At 40.4% G+C, this 20,553-nt stretch overlaps 2 protein-coding genes across 2 annotated transcripts in view; one reads left to right on the top strand and one right to left on the bottom strand.

The window, feature by feature from the left end:
• Positions 1-20,553, bottom strand: part of ACAD11 (acyl-CoA dehydrogenase family member 11) — a 71,690-nt gene that overhangs the window by 23,749 nt on the left and 27,388 nt on the right. The window contains exons 13-16 of the mRNA XM_038761483.1: positions 18,657-18,734; positions 16,537-16,675; positions 11,913-12,020; positions 10,071-10,169 (exon numbers count right to left, since the gene is read on the bottom strand). Of these exons, the coding sequence (XP_038617411.1) occupies positions 10,071-10,169; positions 11,913-12,020; positions 16,537-16,675; positions 18,657-18,734 (424 nt within the window). The remainder of the gene's footprint in view (positions 1-10,070; positions 10,170-11,912; positions 12,021-16,536; positions 16,676-18,656; positions 18,735-20,553) is intronic.
• ACKR4 (atypical chemokine receptor 4) lies at positions 2,193-6,603 on the top strand. Its single transcript, XM_038769634.1, has 2 exons — positions 2,193-2,256; positions 5,419-6,603. Exon 2 carries the CDS (start codon positions 5,428-5,430, stop codon positions 6,487-6,489), a length of 1,062 nt encoding a protein of 353 aa, XP_038625562.1. The 5' UTR covers positions 2,193-2,256; positions 5,419-5,427; the 3' UTR covers positions 6,490-6,603.

The raw sequence follows: 20,553 nt of genomic DNA on the forward strand, positions 1-20,553 counted from the left end.
CGATAAGCGGTTAGGGGAAGAGTCAGCGGTCACGGAAAGGGTAGCAGGCTGGCCCCGGAGACCAAATTTAGGGGGCCGGCCACGGTGGTATTACGGGATGTTGCTCAGGAACAGCCTGAGAAGCCGACAGAGCTTCAGCTTCGCAAAGCTCAGAAGAGACAACGGGACAGACAGGAGGAATTTATATATATATTAAGAACTGGGGGCTTGGGGAGACTGGTGGAACTTCTTTAAGAGGCAGGGGCTCCACCTGAGGCAGAATGGAAGGTGGCCACTGAGAGAAAAAATGTAAATGTAAACTAAAAGCAGGGGCCACACCAGTGAGTGAAGAAACGCACAAGACCCAGATTGGCCCATTCCCCAAGAGGGAGGTGGCTTGAGAACACGTAAGTGCTGGTTGGATCTGAAGGAGTTTGATAACGCATTTGAGGTAAATAAGGATGGCTAATTAAGCTACTCATCAAATAGGAAAACTGACCCGTGGAAATCAGCAAAAAAGCAGAGTAAAACTATCAGCTGCCTCTATGCAAATACAAGAAGCCTAATAAAAACACAATGGGTGCAAGAGAATATTCGACGACTAGAAGGGGCAGGATATAATTGGTATTCCTGAGAGTTGGGGAAGGGAGAAGCTAGAGCACGGGCCTGGGCGTCAAAAGGTCATGGGTTCTAATCCCGGCTCCGCCACTTCTCTGCTGTGTGACCCTGGGCAAGTCACTTCACTTCTCGGGGGCCTCACAGTTCCCTCATCTGTTACATGGGGATTAAGACTGTGAGGCCCATGTGGGACAGGGACTGTCCAAACCAATTTGCTTGTATCCATCCCAGCGCTTACAACAGTGCCTGGCACATAGTAAGCACTTAACACATACCATTATTATTAATTACTATTATCAAACAAAAACTTCTCATCATCGCCTTTAAAGCTCTCCGTCTTGTCCCCTTCTACCTCACCTCATCACTCTCCCACTCCAACCCAGCCCACGCACTAACGTTAACCCTCTCACTGAAACTTGACCTCGTCTGTCTCACCGTCAACCTCTCGCCCCCGTCTTGCCCCTGGTCTGAAACGTCCTCTCTCTTCATATCAGACAGAATTACTCCCTCCAACATCAAAGTCTTTGGAAGGCCCATCTCCTCCAAGAGGCCTTCCCTAAGCCCTCCACTTCTCCCCCTCCCTTCTGCATCACCATGACTTGCTCCCTTTATTCACCCCACACTCCAAGTCCCAAGGCACAGCACATCTGTAATTTTATTTATTTATACTAACACCTGTCTCCCCTTCTAGACTGTACGTTCACTGTGGGAAGGGAATGTGTCAGTTATATCGTGGTGTTATACTCTCCCAAGTGCTCAGTACATTGCTCTACACACGGTAAGCTGGCAACATATATGGTTGATTGTTTGACTAAGTGACCAACCTTCTAAGGGGCAGTAAAGCTAATAACAAAAGATTCTTCAAATTTATCAAAAGTAGGGAGCAGACCAGGGGCCATTCTATCCGTGATATAAAAGGGACGTTAAGAGGACAATCACAGAGACTGGAGAGTAAGAAAAGTACACGAAGGAGGTCGAAGGGAATTTCAAGGGACATTACGGAAAGGAGATGACCAAAGAGAACAAACATGGGAGGGAATGATGTGTCTATTCACAATTTTTCTGCTTCTTCATCTTAGGTAAATAAAAATACTTCGGGGATGCAAAAGTAAATAATTAAAACATTTCTCCCTACTCTGCTACCCCCTCTCTCCCCCAACCCAAATTACTTTAAGGAAAAGTAAATAATTACAATTTTCCCCCTTTGTCCACCTAGGCAAAATTTGAGACTGGTAGAAAAGCAAAATGGTCTTATAAAAGATATACATCATTCTGGAGGTTGCAAATTCACATCATTTCCTCCGCTCTGATGCCCTTGGGTGACTCTTTTAGTTCCTCTCATCCTGTAGACATTTGCACATTAATAACAGCTGTGAGCCCAAGATGGTATGCACTCAGATACATTCCCGGAAAATTCAGGAATTTGGATTTGAGCTTGCCTTGAGACCGAAAGCAAAAAGAAACTGGAAGTACTTGTATGGTTAATTGACTTCCTGGAAGACAGGATTTATTTGTTTCCCACTTCAACGTACATTCACGGTCACTTGGAAAAATGATAAAGGCGTGGTGCTTGCTGAGAAACCAACATTGCTAGAGTCAGTCTCATCAGAGCCTCCTTCCCTCCCCCAGATCTGGTTCCTACTCGGCAGAATACAACAGGTCAGTGATTTCTCGCTCTCATTTGAACATAGAATTGAAAGCCTCATAAGCTACTAGATATTTCTGTCTACAGAGCATATTTTGACTAGTGGTTGAAAAGGGTCTGCATGCAGAATAAACGTAGCAATGTGAAAACTGCATTCGGCAATTCTTTAATGAGCATCTGAAAGTACAGATACTAGGATAGTACCCTAATTATTGAACTTTCCTATTTGATTAAAAAATTAACAATTAAAAAATGCCTTGTTCCATTTATTTTATGACTTTAGCTTTAATGGGGTTTCAGGCAGTTTTAAATTCATTCATTCATTCAATCGTATTTATTGAGCGCTCACTGTGTGCAGAGCACTGTATTAAGCGCTTGGGAAGTACAAGTTGACAACATATAAATCCTATTTCTTCAATGATTATTCAGTGGGTTATAAATGATTGGCGTATTCATTGTAGACAACGGACCGGAAGTATTATTCTCTTAACTTTTTCCAGTTTTGTTGTGATGCACTCATAGCTTAGATTACCTTTGTTCAGACACTCGGTTAGCAAAAGAAGTTACATTTCCCCATTTTCCTACAATATATGACAGCATTACATCTAATCAGTAGGTGACTTTAAAGAGCTGAGAGAGCATGTGCCTCTACTGAAACTGAGTGTTCACACTGTCATTAATGTGTCTGTTATATTGTGTTGTACGCTCCCAAGCGCTTAGTACAGTGCTCTATACCCATTAAGCACTCAATAAATGATTGATTGATTACACATTGAGGAGGAAAATATCCAACCTTAGAGGAGACTATTTTTCAAAGACCTGAAAGAGTAAAAAGAGAACTCAAACTTGTTAACCCCTGTGTAAATATTATGAAAACAGTGGGTTTTATTTTACTTATTTTTAAGAAAAGGACTTTCCTGAAGTGTTTTACGAACTCAGAAAAGTTGGAGCTAAACCAAAAACGCTCTTTCGAGTGCACTGAAACTGGTGTTTGAATGTGAAATCATTTAAGATTATTTCAAGCTTTCCAGTTCAAAGTCCATGTGAGAATGTGGCAGGCTTTTAGAACACACAAAAATAGGAAGCTACATAAATTTCAATTTGCAAAGGGATTGTTAAAATCTACAAATTTAAATTACCAAGCAGAAATTTATTAATATTACCTAAGATTCAATGAACAAATACTGTCTGCAAATGTAAGGCTTTTTTTCCTGTCACTCCTTGACTAATATTTAATACTTTATTTTTCTGACATTATGGGGTTGTTAGCTCTGGCACTTTTTTTAAAAAGTGAATTTTAGGCTGTGGAAGATGCCTAACTGGTGGAAGTAGTGGTCTGAGACTTCGGTTATGACTTACAACCATTAATTGTGAGACTCTGGGCTTATCAGCATTTCTGTTTTAGAAACTATATCATATGTTATTATTAGTGGATTTAACAATTTTTGAGGAATATACTGGTCTAAATGATTCAAATTTTTAAAAAGCAAACTGGCATTTCAGGAGTTAAACCAACGACCAAATTTGTGATTTCCTTAAAATCATTTTTTGGCAAGTGGTTTGTGTAAATACTTGAGAAGGTTCAGGGATCTAGGTAAAAACAGAACTGAAATGGAACTGACTAAACACTGGAATACCAAAATGGGTTCTTTTTTTCCTCGCTTGTTACTGAAGATTTTCAAAATAGATAATACTGGAAAAGAAGAAATGTTCAGCCGCCTGGACAAGGATGAGCCTGATGAATAAAGGTTCTACTCCCAATTCTCAACCCTGGTGCTTTAGGAGGAGGAGGAGGAGGAAGACATGGCCCCTTGAATCAAGAAGCTCAACAGAACTTCAAGAAATCTTCAAGTCCCCTCCTACAAGCAGTTTAATGATAATCAATCAATCAATCAATTGTATTTATTGAGCGCTTACTGTGTGCAGAGCACTGTACTAAGCGCTTGGGAAGTACAAGTTGGCAACATATACAGACAGTCCCTACCCAACAGTGGGCTCACAGTCTAAAAGGGGGAGACAGAGAACAAAACCAAACATACTAACAAAATAAAATAAATAGAATAGATATGTACAAGTAAAATAAATAGAGTAATAAATATGTACAAACATATATACATATATACAGGATAAACAATTTCAAGCAATTGATCATCCATAATTAAAGATCTTCAAAGGTGGAAGTTCTCCAACTGCCCTCAATTGCTTTGTGCCTTTAGCTTTTCATGATCGACTGAGGATTAGAAAAATACTAATTTTAAATATCAGTTTGACTACTTTCACATGAAATTTTTTTTGCGGTTACTTTGACTTGGGGCACTAATAGGGAGGAAAAAAAATATAGGTAGTCTAACCACAGGTGCATTTCAAACAAAAACTCCTCACCACTGGCTTTAAAGCACTCAATCACCTTGCCCCCTCCTAACTCACCTCGCTACTCCCCTGCTACAAAAGAGCCCGCAAACTTCACTCCTCTAGTGCTAACCTTCTCACTGTACCTCAATCTCGTCTATCTCGCCACCGACCTCTCGCCCACATCCTACCTCTGGCCTGGAACGCCCTCCCTCCTCCTATCAGATAACTGCTCTCCCCCACTTCAAACCCTTATTGAAGGCCCATCTCCTCCAAGAAGCCTTCCCTGACTAAGCCCTCCTCTCCTATTCTCCCACTCCCTTCTGCGTCGCCCTGATTTGCTCCGTTCTTCCTCCCAACCCCACAGCACAGATGTATATACCTGTAAATTATTTAGTAATTTATGTATATTAATGCCTGTCTCCCTCTCTAGACTGTGAGCTCCTTGTGGGCACATTCCCATGTGTCTGTTATTGTATCATACTTCTACCAAGTGCTTAGTACAGTGCTTTGCACACAGTAAGTGCTCAATAAATACGATTGAATAATTAAATGAATTTCTGGGGCCTTCTCCCCAGGTTAAGCATAAAAGACTACCACATAGGAGCTCCTAGGGGATCTCCTTCCCTTTAGGTCTCTCTTTTACAGGCTAAATGTGGGTTGAATAGCACTGCGCCGTGCTAAGAAAAATGGGATCAGCTCTGGAACAACTTTTATAACCTTATTTTCTCTTCAAAGGATGAACCGTGTGATGGAGGAAAAGACGTTTCCTTTAAAACTGAATCAAAATCACCTTGTAACATCTCACTGTTGTTTCTCCCTTCTAGATCTTGGCCATGGATTTGGCACACAACCAATCAAGTGAGTACTATTACGAAGAGGGTGAAATAAATGCCACTTATGATTACAGCCTACTTGAAACGATATGTTTAAAAGAAGAGGTCAGGAATTTTGCGAAATCATTTCTGCCTGCTTTCTACAGCGTGGCTTTCGTTGTTGGCCTCGCAGGGAACTCCACAGTGGTAGTGGTTTACTCCTTCTACAAGAAACTGAAAACGAAGACTGATGTATACATCATGAACTTGGCTGTGGCTGATTTACTCCTGCTCTTCACCCTGCCTTTTTGGGCGGTAAATGCCGTGCAGGGATGGGTATTAGGGCAGACTATGTGCAAAGTAACTTCAGCGCTCTACACCATAAACTTTGTTTCTGGCATGCAGTTTCTGGCCTGCATCAGCATAGACAGATACTCTGCAGTAACTAACGCTCCAAGACTGCAAAAAATCGGCAAAACCTGCTGGGTTATTTGTTTCTGTGTCTGGATAGCTGCTATTTTACTGAGCATACCTGAATTAATTTTTAATACGGTCAGGAAAAACAAAGACAGGTATAGATGCCTTCCAATATTTCCACAGCACCTAGGAATAGCTATGAAGGCATCAATTCAGCTGCTGGAAATTAGCTTAGGTTTTGTAGTACCCTTTCTGATCATGGGAATTTGCTATTTTATCACCGCTAGGACTCTCATTAGGACTCCAAACATTAAAAAATCTCGGCCTCTCAAAGTTCTGCTTGCAGTGGTAGTGGTTTTCATTGTCACCCAGTTGCCTTATAACATTGTCAAGTTCTGGCGAGCTATGGACATCATCTACTTACTAATTACAGACTGTGGCATGAGCAAACGCATTGATGTTGCAATCCAAATCACAGAAAGTTTAGCCCTGTTTCACAGCTGCCTCAACCCAATATTGTATGTCTTTATGGGAGCCTCTTTTAAAACGCATATTCTGAAAATGGCAAAGAGGTATGGATACTGGAGAAGACAGAGTCGAAACCCTGAGGAGATTCCTTTCGACTCAGATGGGCACACAGAACTGACAAGTAGTTTTAGTATTTAGCCTTCAGACTTCTCCTGCTTAAAATGCAGCCTGATCTCAAGCGATGCTGCTCACTCTGAGGTAAGAAAGAGAACATCAACATTACCCTGACTCTTAAATCTGAAATCCATGGGTGGACCAAGAAATGACATGCTCAAGACTTTCAAAATGTAATTAAAGAAAGTTTTTTGTTTTTAAAATAAGGCTGAATTAAGGCATGTGTTACGTGAGAAAAAGAAAACCTTAGGAACCAATCCACCCCAGAAATACTTCAAATAAAAATGAAGAGTTCAGGATTGACAAACAATGAAACGCTGGCACCAGACCCAAGAACTGGATGAACCAAAAGAGCCAACCATTTAAAATGAACTGACTGCAAAAAGCCACGGGGGAATAGAGCAACAAATTTTAACGTGACTTTCTAAGCCATTTTCAACTTTCTGAATTTTATCAAAAGGGTCTTATTTCATTAAATCATATCAGGACGTTAAAAATATACTCCAATAACCTTAGAGTAAAATATCATTCAGCATTTCGCTAGAACTCATTTTATATGTAATCTTATTTAACATCAGCAGGTGTATAAACAGAAAATCAAACAGTATTTTAGTGTTTTGTTTTCCACATGCTTTTGTCATATTTCCAAGATGACTACTCATTTTCCTACACTAGAATCTCCTTTCATCATAATCTGGTTTCTATTGCTAAATGCTAGATTCATAACTATAAGGGCAAAGTCTCAGATTACATATTTATCTGCTAATCTCTCCAAAAATGGGTCTTCCTCTGTGAAGTCTGAAGAATTCAGTGCTCCAAAATCTGCCTGTTAGAGGTCTCTGAGGCCCATCTTTCCCAGGGATCTCCTTGAAGGTCCACCTGTACCTTAAAGATTCCACCTTTACAATTTCTACAGGAGAAATATTATATAAAAAGCTAGGTTGAAAAGACCAGTACCTAAATTGAAACCCCCAAAATAACCCAAAACACCAAATTTGTGCCTAATCATCTTGTATAAATTAATTTGTGTTTCTATGCGGATGGGCATTATTGATTCTAGAAAATATATCCTTTATAATGTAATAAATAACAGCAAAAAAAAAATCAGATTCAAGAGCAGAGTGATTAAGCTCAAATGCATTGGAAATATTCCGGTTCTAATGTAAACTAAAGCCATGGATCCTCAATATATGTGGTTCCTGGAGATCAATTACTTCTGTTTCTAGAAGTAGAACATATATGAAATAAATACACTGTCCTTGGGAAAAACCAAAAAGTGATACAAACAATGATCACAGGGTGCCTACTCTCAAGGGAAGAGTCAGAATAATTGAACGTACAAATGCAGAAGGGTCTCTATACAAATGCTGCCTTTCCTCTCCTGGGTAAACTTCAGAAGGGAAATATTGGCCTTCCAGTATCATTTGGAATAAATACTTTAGAAACTGCGGAAGCATTTCATTCAGCCCAAGGATTTGCCTGGGATAGATGCAGTGTACCTTTCCCGAAATAAAAATCTTTTCCCTGTGTGTTGCTTTGAGCTGCAAATTTCCAGAGTGTAACCCATCTTAAGCTAGAGCAGGGTTGAGATTTTGCTTGATCAACTATTCGCCTCCTTTCCTCCTTGCTCCCACAAGGATTCTAGTCTCATTTTAGGAAGTGACTTAAGGAAGCTATCAACCCTTTTCATATGCACTGCATAGGAAATGGATTAAGCACTGACCTAGTGACCAACTGTTTCCCATCTTTGTGAACTGAACAGGAAGGGAAGCTAAGAGGTCAGGTTTTCCTCACATGAGAAAGGGTAGAGCGGAATGGAGATATTTTTATGTATGGCATGCAGAATTATTTTACGTATTCATTGCCAACAGATATAGCAATGTTCTGACTTGGTTCAGGACTGCGTTTGTGCTCATCTTTCTGACCCACTTTCTCTCCCATTTTCCCATAATTCTCTCCATCACCCACCTCTCCTCCCCCTGCCACTGTCCTTCTGTCTTCCTTTATCCTTAAACTCTTTAATCAATTAGTAATAAGTGCTTACTTTGTACAGAACACTGTACTAAGCATCTAGGAAAGTACAAAACAATAGAGTTGATATTATTATTATTATGGTATTTGTTAAGCGCTTTCTATGTGACAAGCACTGTTCTAAGCCTTGGTATGAATACAAGTTAATCAGGTGAGGCACAATCCCCTGGCCCACATGGAACTCACAGTCTAAATTGTTGGTAAACATGATCCTTGAGAGGGTTTACCATCTAGTGCAGAAGCACTTACTGACTTCACCTCTTCAATTCTCTGTCTTTATTTGTTCTTATATTCTGTTCTTCCTTGCTACTGTCTTGCTGGTCCCTCTATTCTCCTTTTCCCGTAACACTCAGTGTTCATCTCTGTCTCTTCCTGTGATGTGAGCTATTGTCTTCCTTCAGTTGGCTCTGTCTTCTGTTGTCTTTTGGGTTTTTTTTTTGTTTCTAATGGCCCCTTAGGCTCTCCTTGTCCCTTTTCCCCTCCCTGTCCCTTTTTCCCTCCTGTCACTGGCTTCTGGCTTTCTCACTGTCTGTCCAGCTCCTTGTCTTTTTCCTCCTTCAATTTCTTTTTTAGGATCTCTGTGTGTGCTCTCTCCCTCCTTTTCCCAGACCCATATACACTCACAACATATTCTGGCTAAAGCTTCACCCAGTGGGGCCACAAGTGGCTAAGGACACTGGCAGGAGGAGAAAAGCTAATAAAAATGATCATTATTATCATGCTCTTGCCTAGCGGCATTCTGGCCTTAGTCCCACTCTTGCAGGGAGCTGGATGAAGGAAGGGAATTACCTTGTCCTATCAGGCAAATTAGGGGAGGGGTATAGAGCAATATAATGAAATGAGGAAATTTATTTTGGTTTATTGCAAAATGGTTTAATAGTTTGTACTTGGGTTGGACCTCCCCTCAAAACTGATACCGGACAGTATTCGCTTTACGAGTTCCTCAACAAAAAGTTGGAGATTTAATATCTATGGAAAAGGTATCTCTGGATGAAACTAATTTCTTTTGAAAAGTGTCAAAAAATTATGGTGTACTTATAAATACTTTAGATCATAATGTAAAGCCTCATCTCTGTAATCTCAAATCTATACAGATGTGCATATATATATATATATATACTCTTGCTTTTGTAAATATATATTTTCCCTTCATTTTTAAAGCAGTGAAACTATGCCAAAATAAACCATTTTTAATATGTGATTCCATCGATCTTACTACAGATGTTTGATCCTGCAAGTATATCTAATAATAAGATAATTTGAGTCTTGCTTAGTGCATGTAAGCCAATGGCTTGAAGAAATTTCTACAAGTCATTAAAATGTACTTATGGTTTCCATCGTCATTACTTGCTTCTAAAATTACAGCTATTAACGGGATGATTCTTTTCTTTCATTTCCATCGTCATTCCTTGGTTCTAAAATTACAGCTATTAATGGGATGATTCTTTTCTTTCATGTATTTTCCAAGTGAAAAGCCAACAAAAGATACGGTATTATCTTAAAATGAATGTCAACATTTTAAATTGCAGGCCTGAAGCCCTGATCGCTTGTAATAGCGCAGCCTTCACACTTACCACTGCTCCACCACTTCTTGCCGTTAATCACGTAGCCATCCCCATCTCGTTCAATGCTACATTCCATGTTGGAAGCATCACTTGAGCCAACGTCGGGTTCTACGAGAGAATACAAACTAAATTTACTGCTAAAGACAACCATAGAAACAGGCCAAAAAATTCCACTGGACTGTCTGGGTTCCACTAACTAGGAGCAGGTGAAGAGAAAGATGGCATAGTCACTAAAGAAATTATCTACTCCAGTTTGGCTACCTATATTGATCAAATTAATTGGATAATGACCAACTCACCCAGGCATTTTGGCTAAGTGTCAGGACTCCTGCAGCATAACATTAGAAGCTGCCAAACTGAGATGGAGGTTTAATTCTAAACTCACAGAGGAAACTCTGAAATCAGGCTCTTGGGAGAGCTCTCGACTACCGCTTCCTATACAAGTGTGGCCAAATGTTTTTGGATGAAATTTTGCTAACATGTTTACAGCATTATCAGAGTGATAATTTATAAAAGAATTCCAGCTGCCACAGGTTCCTAAGGGGAAAAAGAAATTTAATTCTACCCAAGGGAGACTTTGGGAACATTTAATTTACAGATAGAGTACAGTGAATAAAAAACAAATGGTCACATGAAGCAGAATTTTGCCTTGGTGCCAATGCACAAAATATGTACCTAGAAAAGATAATCCCCACTTTTTCCACCCAAGGACAAGAAGAAATTTTTAATGTAGGACATGTTGTGAACCCAAATTTTTTAATGATCTCAAAAATATATATTCACATGATGATGATGATGGCCTTTATTAAGCACTTACTATATGCAAAGCACTGTTCTAAGCGCTGGGGAGGTTACAAGGTGATCAGGTTGTCCCATTGGGGGCTCACCGTCTTCATCCCCATTTTTCAGATGAGGGAACTGAGGCACAAAGAAGTGAACTGACTTGCCCAAAGTCACCCAGCTGACAATTGGAGGAGCCGGGATTTGAACCCATGAACTCCGACATCAAAGCCAGGGCTCTTTCCGCTGAGCCACGCCGCTTCTCTATTCACATATTAGGCGACTGTTTGCCTTCGCTTGTCCGGATCTCATAATTAGATGTCTCTACTACCTATTTGCAGTATTCAAGACCAGGACTACCAAGATTCGAAAGCAATGCTGACCACACCATTATTCTAGGCCAGACAGAAGTGGGGAAGCTGCACTATTAATTCCATATTTGAGCTCAGAGAATCCAAAGCACATACAGAACTCTACTATCCCCGCAGCCATCTAAACTGCAACCAATTTGGAACCCCCAGGCTTAATTTGAAGTTGTCCCTGAACAGTACAAGGGGCTCAGTCTCAGACAAGGCTTCAAGCATGATCTGAAGCTTAGAAATGGGGATCTGCTTGAAACCCACCTAGGACCAACCTCACTTCTGAAAGGGAGGGGTAGGATAGTAAGTCGCCCCAAAAAAACAACTCCTTATGAAATTCTGGGCCTTCTGGCTGTGCCTAATTTTTTTGTGCACACACAGCAGTGACAATCTCAGGGCTTGCTAGGAATGCAGTTAGGCAACCAGTCTTGGCGCAAGTAGGGTTTAACTCAGAAGAATGCAGGCCACCCTTCTGTCAGTCCAAGCCCAATGCAGGGGACTGGCAAAGGCCTTGGCTCACGAAAAGATTTTCCTCAAGTGTTTAGAGATGGAAGGGGTTGGGGAAGGAAGGGAGAAACGGTTGTATGGAGAAAAATAAAGTCAAGGCGTCACCTCCATTCATTCCCAACAAATAAATGCCCTGGACCTTTGAGAAAAGACTCGATCTAAGTTGAAGATTTTTAAAACTGCCACAAAGTGATTTCTCTTTTACCAGTCATGCAGAAGCAGGACCTAATAGTTCCTTGAAGAAGAGGTTCAAGCCATTGTTTCTTTTGCTCCTCGCTTCCATACAAGTGGAGTACCTCCATGTTTCCAGTGTCTATGGAACAGCAGAAAGAACATATTTTCATTAGAAAAGTTCTCCGGGCATGAAATTTTCCGATTTTTGAGTGTGCCCATGCCAGTTTTGGCACTCAAAATAACATAAAAAAGACAAAAAAGTGATCAAATGCCACGATTTAAATCATAGTCACATGTAAGCGATACGCAATGTATACATTTCCATTAACCTAGCCACAGAAGAGAACGCGGATTTCCAAAGTCTTTCATCTTAAATCGTCCCCAATCAGGATGCAGGCCCAGACTGCTTTTGGGGCATTGGGCATTTGAATTTAAAGTTATTTCGGCCATATGTCATTTCTCCATGACTAAATAGATTGTTATCTATAAGGTTGGTTAATCTTTTTCCTGAGATGAGCAAATGCTTCCATTTGAAACCTTGTTTTCTGCCCAGTTGGTAAAAATCACAAAATCCTAGAGTTCTTTAGAGAGTGGAATATCAGGTATACTAGATCAACAGATTTGCAAAAAAAAAAAAAAAAAAGCTTTACAGAGGTAATAAAAGCTGATGGGCAAGCAACCAATTTATCACACCTGTTTTCACATTTAATAGACACAGTCACAGCTCAAATACAATGACTACTGGATCCAAGTCTCCTGAAAGCATCGGGTCTATTTTGCAAATCAGGTAATGCATCATCAGCGGCTTATGTTATCATGCAACAACTGGGGAAGAAAAGTAGACAAAAAGGGCCCTATAAAGATTCTTCCTATAGGCAATCAGCCTAAAAATAGGTAAGTCACTGAACCACATCTTTGCCTTTTTTAGGGCCTACTAAAAGTCCACCTCTTCCACGAAACCTTCCACGATTAACCTCCTCTCTTCTCCCCATTCGCCTGATAATAATAGTAATGATGGCATTTATTAAGCGCTTACTATGTGCAAAGCACTGTTCTACCCCTGCAGGACCAGCAGCAGAAGCACTATCAATCAATCACTGATATTTATTGAGCACCTACTGTGTTCATAGCACTGCACTCAGCAGCTGGGAGAGCCCATTACAAGAGTAGGTATGGAAAATCCAGGCCCACAAGGAGCTTACACACTACAGGGTGAGATGGACATTAAAATAAATTACAAACAAATATGGTACAGAAATGTTATGTGATTAGCGGAGTGGTGAACACCAAACCAGATGGTCTTGGAGGCTCCTCCATTGGAAACACCATGGCCTATGAATTGGACCCTTCCTAAATCCCCTTTCGGGAGTTGAATCTTTCCCTTTTGGAGTGAGACTGGTAGCAATGACGGCACCAGTGCCAGCCACGAATACTTGGTGGCCCTACCTGTGTCCAGTTCCATTTGCCTGTACATAACCTGGGCGCTTAGTACAGTCCTTGGTACAACAGTAAGCACTTCAACACCATCATTATTATTATCATCGGGGCTGTAGAGGCCATGAATGAGGCCTTCCCAACACCCCGCAACAACAGGAATACAATTCTACCCTTTTGGAGTGGCAACTACATCAGGCAAACACTGAAAACATGAAGACAGGAGGTTCTGGAGATTGTGGTTGGGCTTCGGAAGACCTCTAGACTGTAAGCTCATTGTGGGCAGGGAATGTGTCTGTTTATTGTATTGTACTCTCCAAAGCACATAGCACAGTGCTCTGCACGCAGTAAGCTCTCAATAAGCCCATTGTTGGGTAGGGACCGTCTCTATATGTTGCCAACTTGTACTTCCCAAGCGCTTAGTACAGTGCTCTGCACACAGTAAGTATCAATAAATACGATTGAATGAATGAAATAAATACGATGGGGTGAATGAATGAATGACCTGGCTGGGGCAAACAGAAACCTGGAAACATGTCTTTTGGCCATAATGTATTGTGTAGCTCTTATTGGCTTCGTTACTGTCCTTGTTTTATTTATATCTCTTGTCAGTACTCAATCCCTTTTATTCTTAGATTGTAAGCCCTCCGTAGGCAATGCTTAATTGTCATTTTGATATTTTTCCCCAGCTCATAGTACATTGCTCTGCACAGGTCCTCAATAATTACTACTGAATGAATGAATCCTCCACTACAGCCATCTCAACATTTGTTCTGTTATTTTTAGTTATGCTCGAGCATTCGGGTTCCACCTTTATATTCATTTTCTGTTTTTTGATCTCCACCATTAGATTAAAATCTCCTCAGGGGCAAGATCTTAGTCTTCAGCAAATTCTTTCAGGAGCCAGTACAGAGCTTTGCATATAGTACCTAGTCTGGATGGTGTTTTCCACCAAATACAATTGGTGGTGGTGGTCTTCGATAAACTTTAGAGTTGCCTAGGTTGAAATTAGTTACATAAGGGCGAAAATAACTCTAAGGTTCAAAGGCCTGATGGAATTCCTGTGTGTTTTTGAAAGTATTTGGGTAGGAACACAATTTTGAAACTGAAAATTAGCTTCTTTTCAAACAACCTAAATGAATACGGTGTCCTAAAACTACGATGGCAATGTTCCAAGCAATTTAACTGGTGAAAACACTCTGAACTAAGTCTCATGACTAAACTATCTTTTGGCATCAGGAAGAAAACACCCAATTTCCTATTTAAGAATTATTTAATGTTTATCTATGTAGGAAGTCTGGACTCTTTGTTTACTATATTTTGGCTACTGAGGCAAAAAGGCAGAATGTATCTTGGCTAACCTCCTTTATCATAGACTACTAATGACATAGATTTTGCTAATTTGTATTTCCCCTAATTTAAAAAATGCTGAGGAGGCTTTTACCCAGTATTCTGGAAGCTGCTTTACCTTGATTCTACCATAAATTTGATTAACTGGTCATCCGGTGTAGTACATGGTATTGTTACATTGAGACCACAAAGAAGAGACATTTCACCCATCAGTGACAAGGTCTACTATTATTCTTAGCATTGAATAATATTTCTTAAGTGTTTACTGTGTGTTAAACACTCTTCTAAGTGCTGGAGTAGATATGAGATAATCAGGTTAAACACAGTCCTTACCCCACATGAGGCTCATAGTTGAAGTAAGAGGGAGAAAGATTGGGAAAGTACAATGCAACGGATTTGGAGAAGCGGCATGGCTTAGCGGAAAGAGCCCGGGCTTGGGAGTCAGAGGTCAGGAGTTCTAATCCTGGCTCCGCCACTTGTCAGCTGTGTGACTTTGGGCAAGTCACTTCACTTCTCTGGGCCTCAGTTCCCTCATCTGTAAAATGGGGATGAAGACTGTGAGCCCCACGTGGGACAACCTGATCACCTTGTATCTATCCCAGCACTTAGAACGGTGCTTGGCACATAGTAAGCGCTTAACAAATACCATTATTATAATTATTATTAGTGTCTGGCACATAGTAAGCCCTGACAGAGAGAGAGAGAGAGAGAGAGAGAGAGACACACACACACACACACACACACACACACAAACATCACCACTACTGTAAATCCAATTCAAACACAGCTCTTGTTGTCAGTAGGGTTTAATTTTAGAACAACTGATGTCAGTAACACGCACCGAAATAGCAAAACTCCACCACTTGCCTGCTGTGTGGCAAGTCACTTGACTTCCCTGCCTCAGTTTCTTCAACAGTATAATGGGGATTCAATACCTGTGCTCCCTCCTACTTAGACTGTGAGCCCCACGTGAGACGGGGACTGTGTCCATTCTGATTAGCTTGTATCTACCTCAGCACTTAGTACAGTGCCCGGGACACAGAAAGCACTTAAGAACCACCTAAAAGAAAAAGGGCCAGAAAACATGCACTGCTGCATTTTCAGGGGCATAAGGGTCAAGTGTGCTTGAGTGTCCCACCCATGGACACCGACTTTCAACTGTTTGGTCTTCCAATGGAAGAAAAACCCTAGCCATATGTTCTAAAGGGGACAATAGATATAAGTTGTTAACATAGAGCAGATAAAGTAAAGGTACTAATACATGGATGAACTGATCAAAGTCAAACAAATAAATACATGAAAGCTGAGTCGCACATAGAGCGCATCATATGGGTTTTTTCCCCAAATCCTCTACCATTCTCTCAGTCAACCAAGCCTCTAAATCTTCCCAGACCTCTATGAAGAAGGTTCCCTTTTTTCCTTCAACTATTAGGCAAACAGTTTTTAAATGGTATTTGTTAAGGTTTTACTCTGTGATAGGCACTGTACTAAGCACTGGAGTAGATACAAGATAATAAGGTTGGACACAGTTAGCCTGTCTCACATACGGCTCAAAGTCTTAATCGCCATTTTACAGATGAGGTAACTGAGGCACAAAAAAGTTAAGTGACTTTGCCAAGGTCACACAGCAAACAAATGGCGGAGTTGGGATTAGAAGCCATCTGACTCCCAGGCCTGTGCAATAAATTAACAATAAATTAATGCAACCAGAATTGTAACACTCTATCATGACATGCACCTTTATCAAATAACTGATTTTACAGATGAGCTTGTGAGTTGCACGGAATTAGCAAACTCAATTAGAAAGGGTGAAATTTTAAATATTGCCCAAATGTATTCAATGAAGCGATTCCTTTAAATCATTTTATAACCTGGTGCTTGGCAGTTGAAGATATCTGGTGCAAAAAAACATTTTCCTGTTTCTTCTGCAATCAGTGCATAGTCCACTTGGCTGAGGCCACTTACGGCTGGCAAGAAGAGGTTCCAGAGACCCTCTGCTTTAGCCAATTCCTGTGAAGGTGGTGAAAACATCATTGAGATCATAATTAGTCACAAATTTTCATTCTAACTTCATATTCCAATAATATCTTGAGTGCTTTCCTCAATCTTCAAATTCACTGTACAGCAATGAAAAGCTCAGTTTCTTCCTTACTACCAGAAAGAACCATACCCCAGAATGTGACCAACCCCACAACTTTTACTTCAAGTTTTTTTTCCTTCCACTATGAAAATGTACCTCTGGATCTGAATTAAAGCAGATTCTCTCAACCTGATTTAAATCCCCTAATATCTTAAAGATGATACAAATTCAATTCTATAGGACCTGAATGGGGAAAAACTCAAATTACTTGTTTATCATGCCATTTTTACCACACAATAACCTATACCACAATTTACATGCTCTTCTGGGCATTGAATTTATGTTTTTCCTATCTTATGTATACCATTCAAACTCCTTGATATTTTCCGATGCATTCCTTGGCTTTTTTTTTACTCATTGTTTCCACGAACAATTTTTTTATATACGCCGTCAAAAGTGGTCTTCCGTAGTTGTAATACCTGCTACCCAATTTCTTCATTTTCTTTTTTGTTTAAAATATGGAGCATCATCATCATCAATCGTATTTATTGAGCGCTTACTGTGTGCAGAGCACTGTACTAAGCGCTTGGGAAGTACAAATTGGCAACATATAGAGACAGTCCCTACCCAACAGTGGGCTCACAGTCTAAAAGGGGATGCATGAAATTGAACTAAATTTTATTATCCAGATTTTGCTCTGGGGGAATGAATGCGCTGTGGCAAGTCCACATGGAGCCTCTTACATGGACTTCTGGGCAGGGAAGAGGGGAAAAAAATGGATCCTCCCAACCCCATCCACAGGGCCAGCACCCGGGAGCACTAGAAAAAATGAATAGTGCCAACTGGAGTTGAAGTTGGGGTGGGAGAGATGTCCCAAATTGGTAGTTACTTAATTTGGAATGGGACAAAGAGAAGGGCAAGCGAGGCGTTAGAGTCCCTATTCTTCTAGGGGCACTGTTCCAGCTATTTCTTCCTATTCTAATAATTTTCCCTGCATTCACAAAATATACAAGCTGGAAAAACTCTGCTGTTAGCCACTGAAAGTCAGTAGGGTGCAGTTTCTGAACAGCTGTTGGCATATTCTCACCACCTTCAAACATAAGCCTTCATAAAGTAGAGAATGCAGTAAGTGTAAACTTCCTTTGGGAAGGGATTGTGTCTACCAAATCTAATATGTTGTACTCTCCCAAGTGCTTAGTTCAGGGCCTGCACAGAATTAGCACTCAAACACCATTGATTGATTGAAGAGGGTTGTATGATGCTTCTCTTTACTCTGTACCCAGAGAGTGCACTAGCAGCAAGGCCCAGTGGAAAGAACAAAGGTCTAGGTTCCAATCCCAGCTCTGCGACCTTGGGGAAGTCACATAACTTCTGTGTGCCTCAATTTCCCCATCAGTAAAAGGGTGATTAAATCCTACTACCTCCTACTTAGACTGAGAGTCCCATGTGAAACATGGACTGTGTCCAACTTGTTTATCTTAGTACAGTTTATCTTACTGCAGGCTTAGTACAGTGCTTGGCATAAAGAAGGACTTAAAAACCATAATTACAGGGGAGAACAGTGCTCTCTGTGGGTCAGCATACACCCCGTCACATTTCTATGTATGGATTTTTATGCCAGGTGAGCATAATATATCATTTCAACAATTCCTGTTCATCATGGTGGGATGGTCAGTTTTTCATTCTTCTTTGCCAGGGTATCAGATCACAAATTAAGTCTTTAATTCTGGAAAAATATTTTGTCAGTCTATTTTTAAAATTTTTCCCTCAAAAAGTATATGGGGGAGACCCCAAATTTACACACAAAATAAAAAAAATCAAAGTGTAATCTAGGCAAAAACTAACGTTTGCTTCTAAAGATCAATTATCACATTCATTTCTAATGCCCTCCAAGATCTTTCCCCCTTGTACCTTGAGCTTATCAATCACAACAGGATGTTCCCACTTGTCCAGAGAATTTTCGTTGCAGGTGTAGAACTCCATTACCTCCTTAAAACAGACAAGAATCAAAATTCAATTAGAACTTTTAAAAGGCTGAGCAATAATATATTACCCCACTCATCCACCTCATTTGTGATATAAAATTTTATATATATTTTATATATAATATTTATATTATATAGTTATATTTTATATATGTATATATATTATTTTATATATTTATTTTACTTGTACATATTTATTCTATTTTGTTAATATGTTTTGTTTTGTTGTCTGTCTCCCCCTTCTAGAGTGTGAGCCCGCTGTTGGGTAGGGACCGTCTCTATAGGTTGCCAACTTGTACTTCCCAAGCGCTTAGTACAGTGCTCTGCACACAGTGAGCACTCAATAAATACGATTGAATGAATGAATGAATATAAAAAATTCCAAATTACATCTACGATTTTTTCTTAGATCAAAATAAGTTTAAACAGCACATGTCAGTCCAGTAACAATTCTTTCTCTTGGACTTCTATAGCATGACATATAACCCTGAAGCCTTCTTCATAAGCAGCAAGACTCCCAAAACATCAAGTTCTTCCAATAGACAACCTAAGAAAAATTTATGTCTTATATACAATGGCTTTCTTTAGTTAAAACTAAGACCCGATTGCACCCTACCCTCTCTCACACATAAACCAAGTGATCATAATAATTTCTCCTGGTATTGAAACAGTTGAAAGCCTCCAGATTTCCCTGAGACAGATTCTTGCACTCACTTTTACTTTCTTCCTTCTTCCTTCTCCTCTCTTTTCCTCCCCTTTTTCTCCTGCTCCCCAAATTTTTAGACTTCATTACATAAGCTTTAACAGAACCACCCCCAGAAGTCTTTAGGATGCACAACGTTTGCAAATAAATAATTAAAATAGGAATATGCAAGTAAATTCAGTCACTCAAATTTAAAAAAACTTGCTTTAATTACATGGATATTTGATAAACACAAGCACACTGACTTTTCACTTTGACTATGCTTGCCTAAACCTGACTTCAGTGACCCTCTTTAAGTCCAGTACCACCAAACAAGGATTTTAAGGGCCAGGCCTCTGAAGAGTTGCCACCATCACAGAATTCTCTTACCCAGGAGAACACAAGTGTTTTGATGGTCCTAAGCAAACTGGTACTTCACAACTGGAAGGAGATTTTGAGGAAAACAGTTTGCCGTTCTACTCCTTAAGCCACTTTCTTCCCGGACTGAGCCCCAAGACTTAGGTTTCAGTGCTCCACTTGGCCCCAGGCTTGAGTTGATTACGGGATGGAAATACAGAACCAGCAAATCGTTCCACTTTTTTGCTGCCAAGGCCAAAGCTACCAAACTTTCTAGAAGCAGGGAAACTGTGCAATCTCCCCCGAGAGCTTAGTACAGTGCTTTGCACCCACTGACTGACTGCTTGAAAGTTAGGTCCAAGAATGACCGCCGTGTCAAATTAGCTGCACTGCACTGTCCACTTCATCATAAAGATGACACAAATTCAATTCTATAAGACCTGAATGGGGAAAAACTCAAATTACTCCTTTATCATCCCATTTTTACCACACAATAAAATGGTCCTGCAGACCATTAAAATCTCTGGGTTCTCTTACATAGCCCAATTTTGAAGGGAAATAAAGTTGGGGCCCCAAGGGGAGCAAAATGGTAAGTAGAGAAGCAGCGTGGCTTAGTGGAAAGAGCACGGGCTCGGGAGTCAGAAGCCGTGGGTTCGAATCCCGGCTCCACCACTTGTCGGCTGTGTGACATTAAGCAAGTCACTTCACTGTGCCTCAGTTATCCATCTGTCAAATGGGGATGAAGCCTGTGATCCCATGTGGCACAACCTGATAACCTTGTGTC

This window comes from Tachyglossus aculeatus, chromosome 2 (genome assembly GCF_015852505.1).
Source record: "Tachyglossus aculeatus isolate mTacAcu1 chromosome 2, mTacAcu1.pri, whole genome shotgun sequence".
NCBI lineage: Eukaryota > Metazoa > Chordata > Mammalia > Monotremata > Tachyglossidae > Tachyglossus > Tachyglossus aculeatus.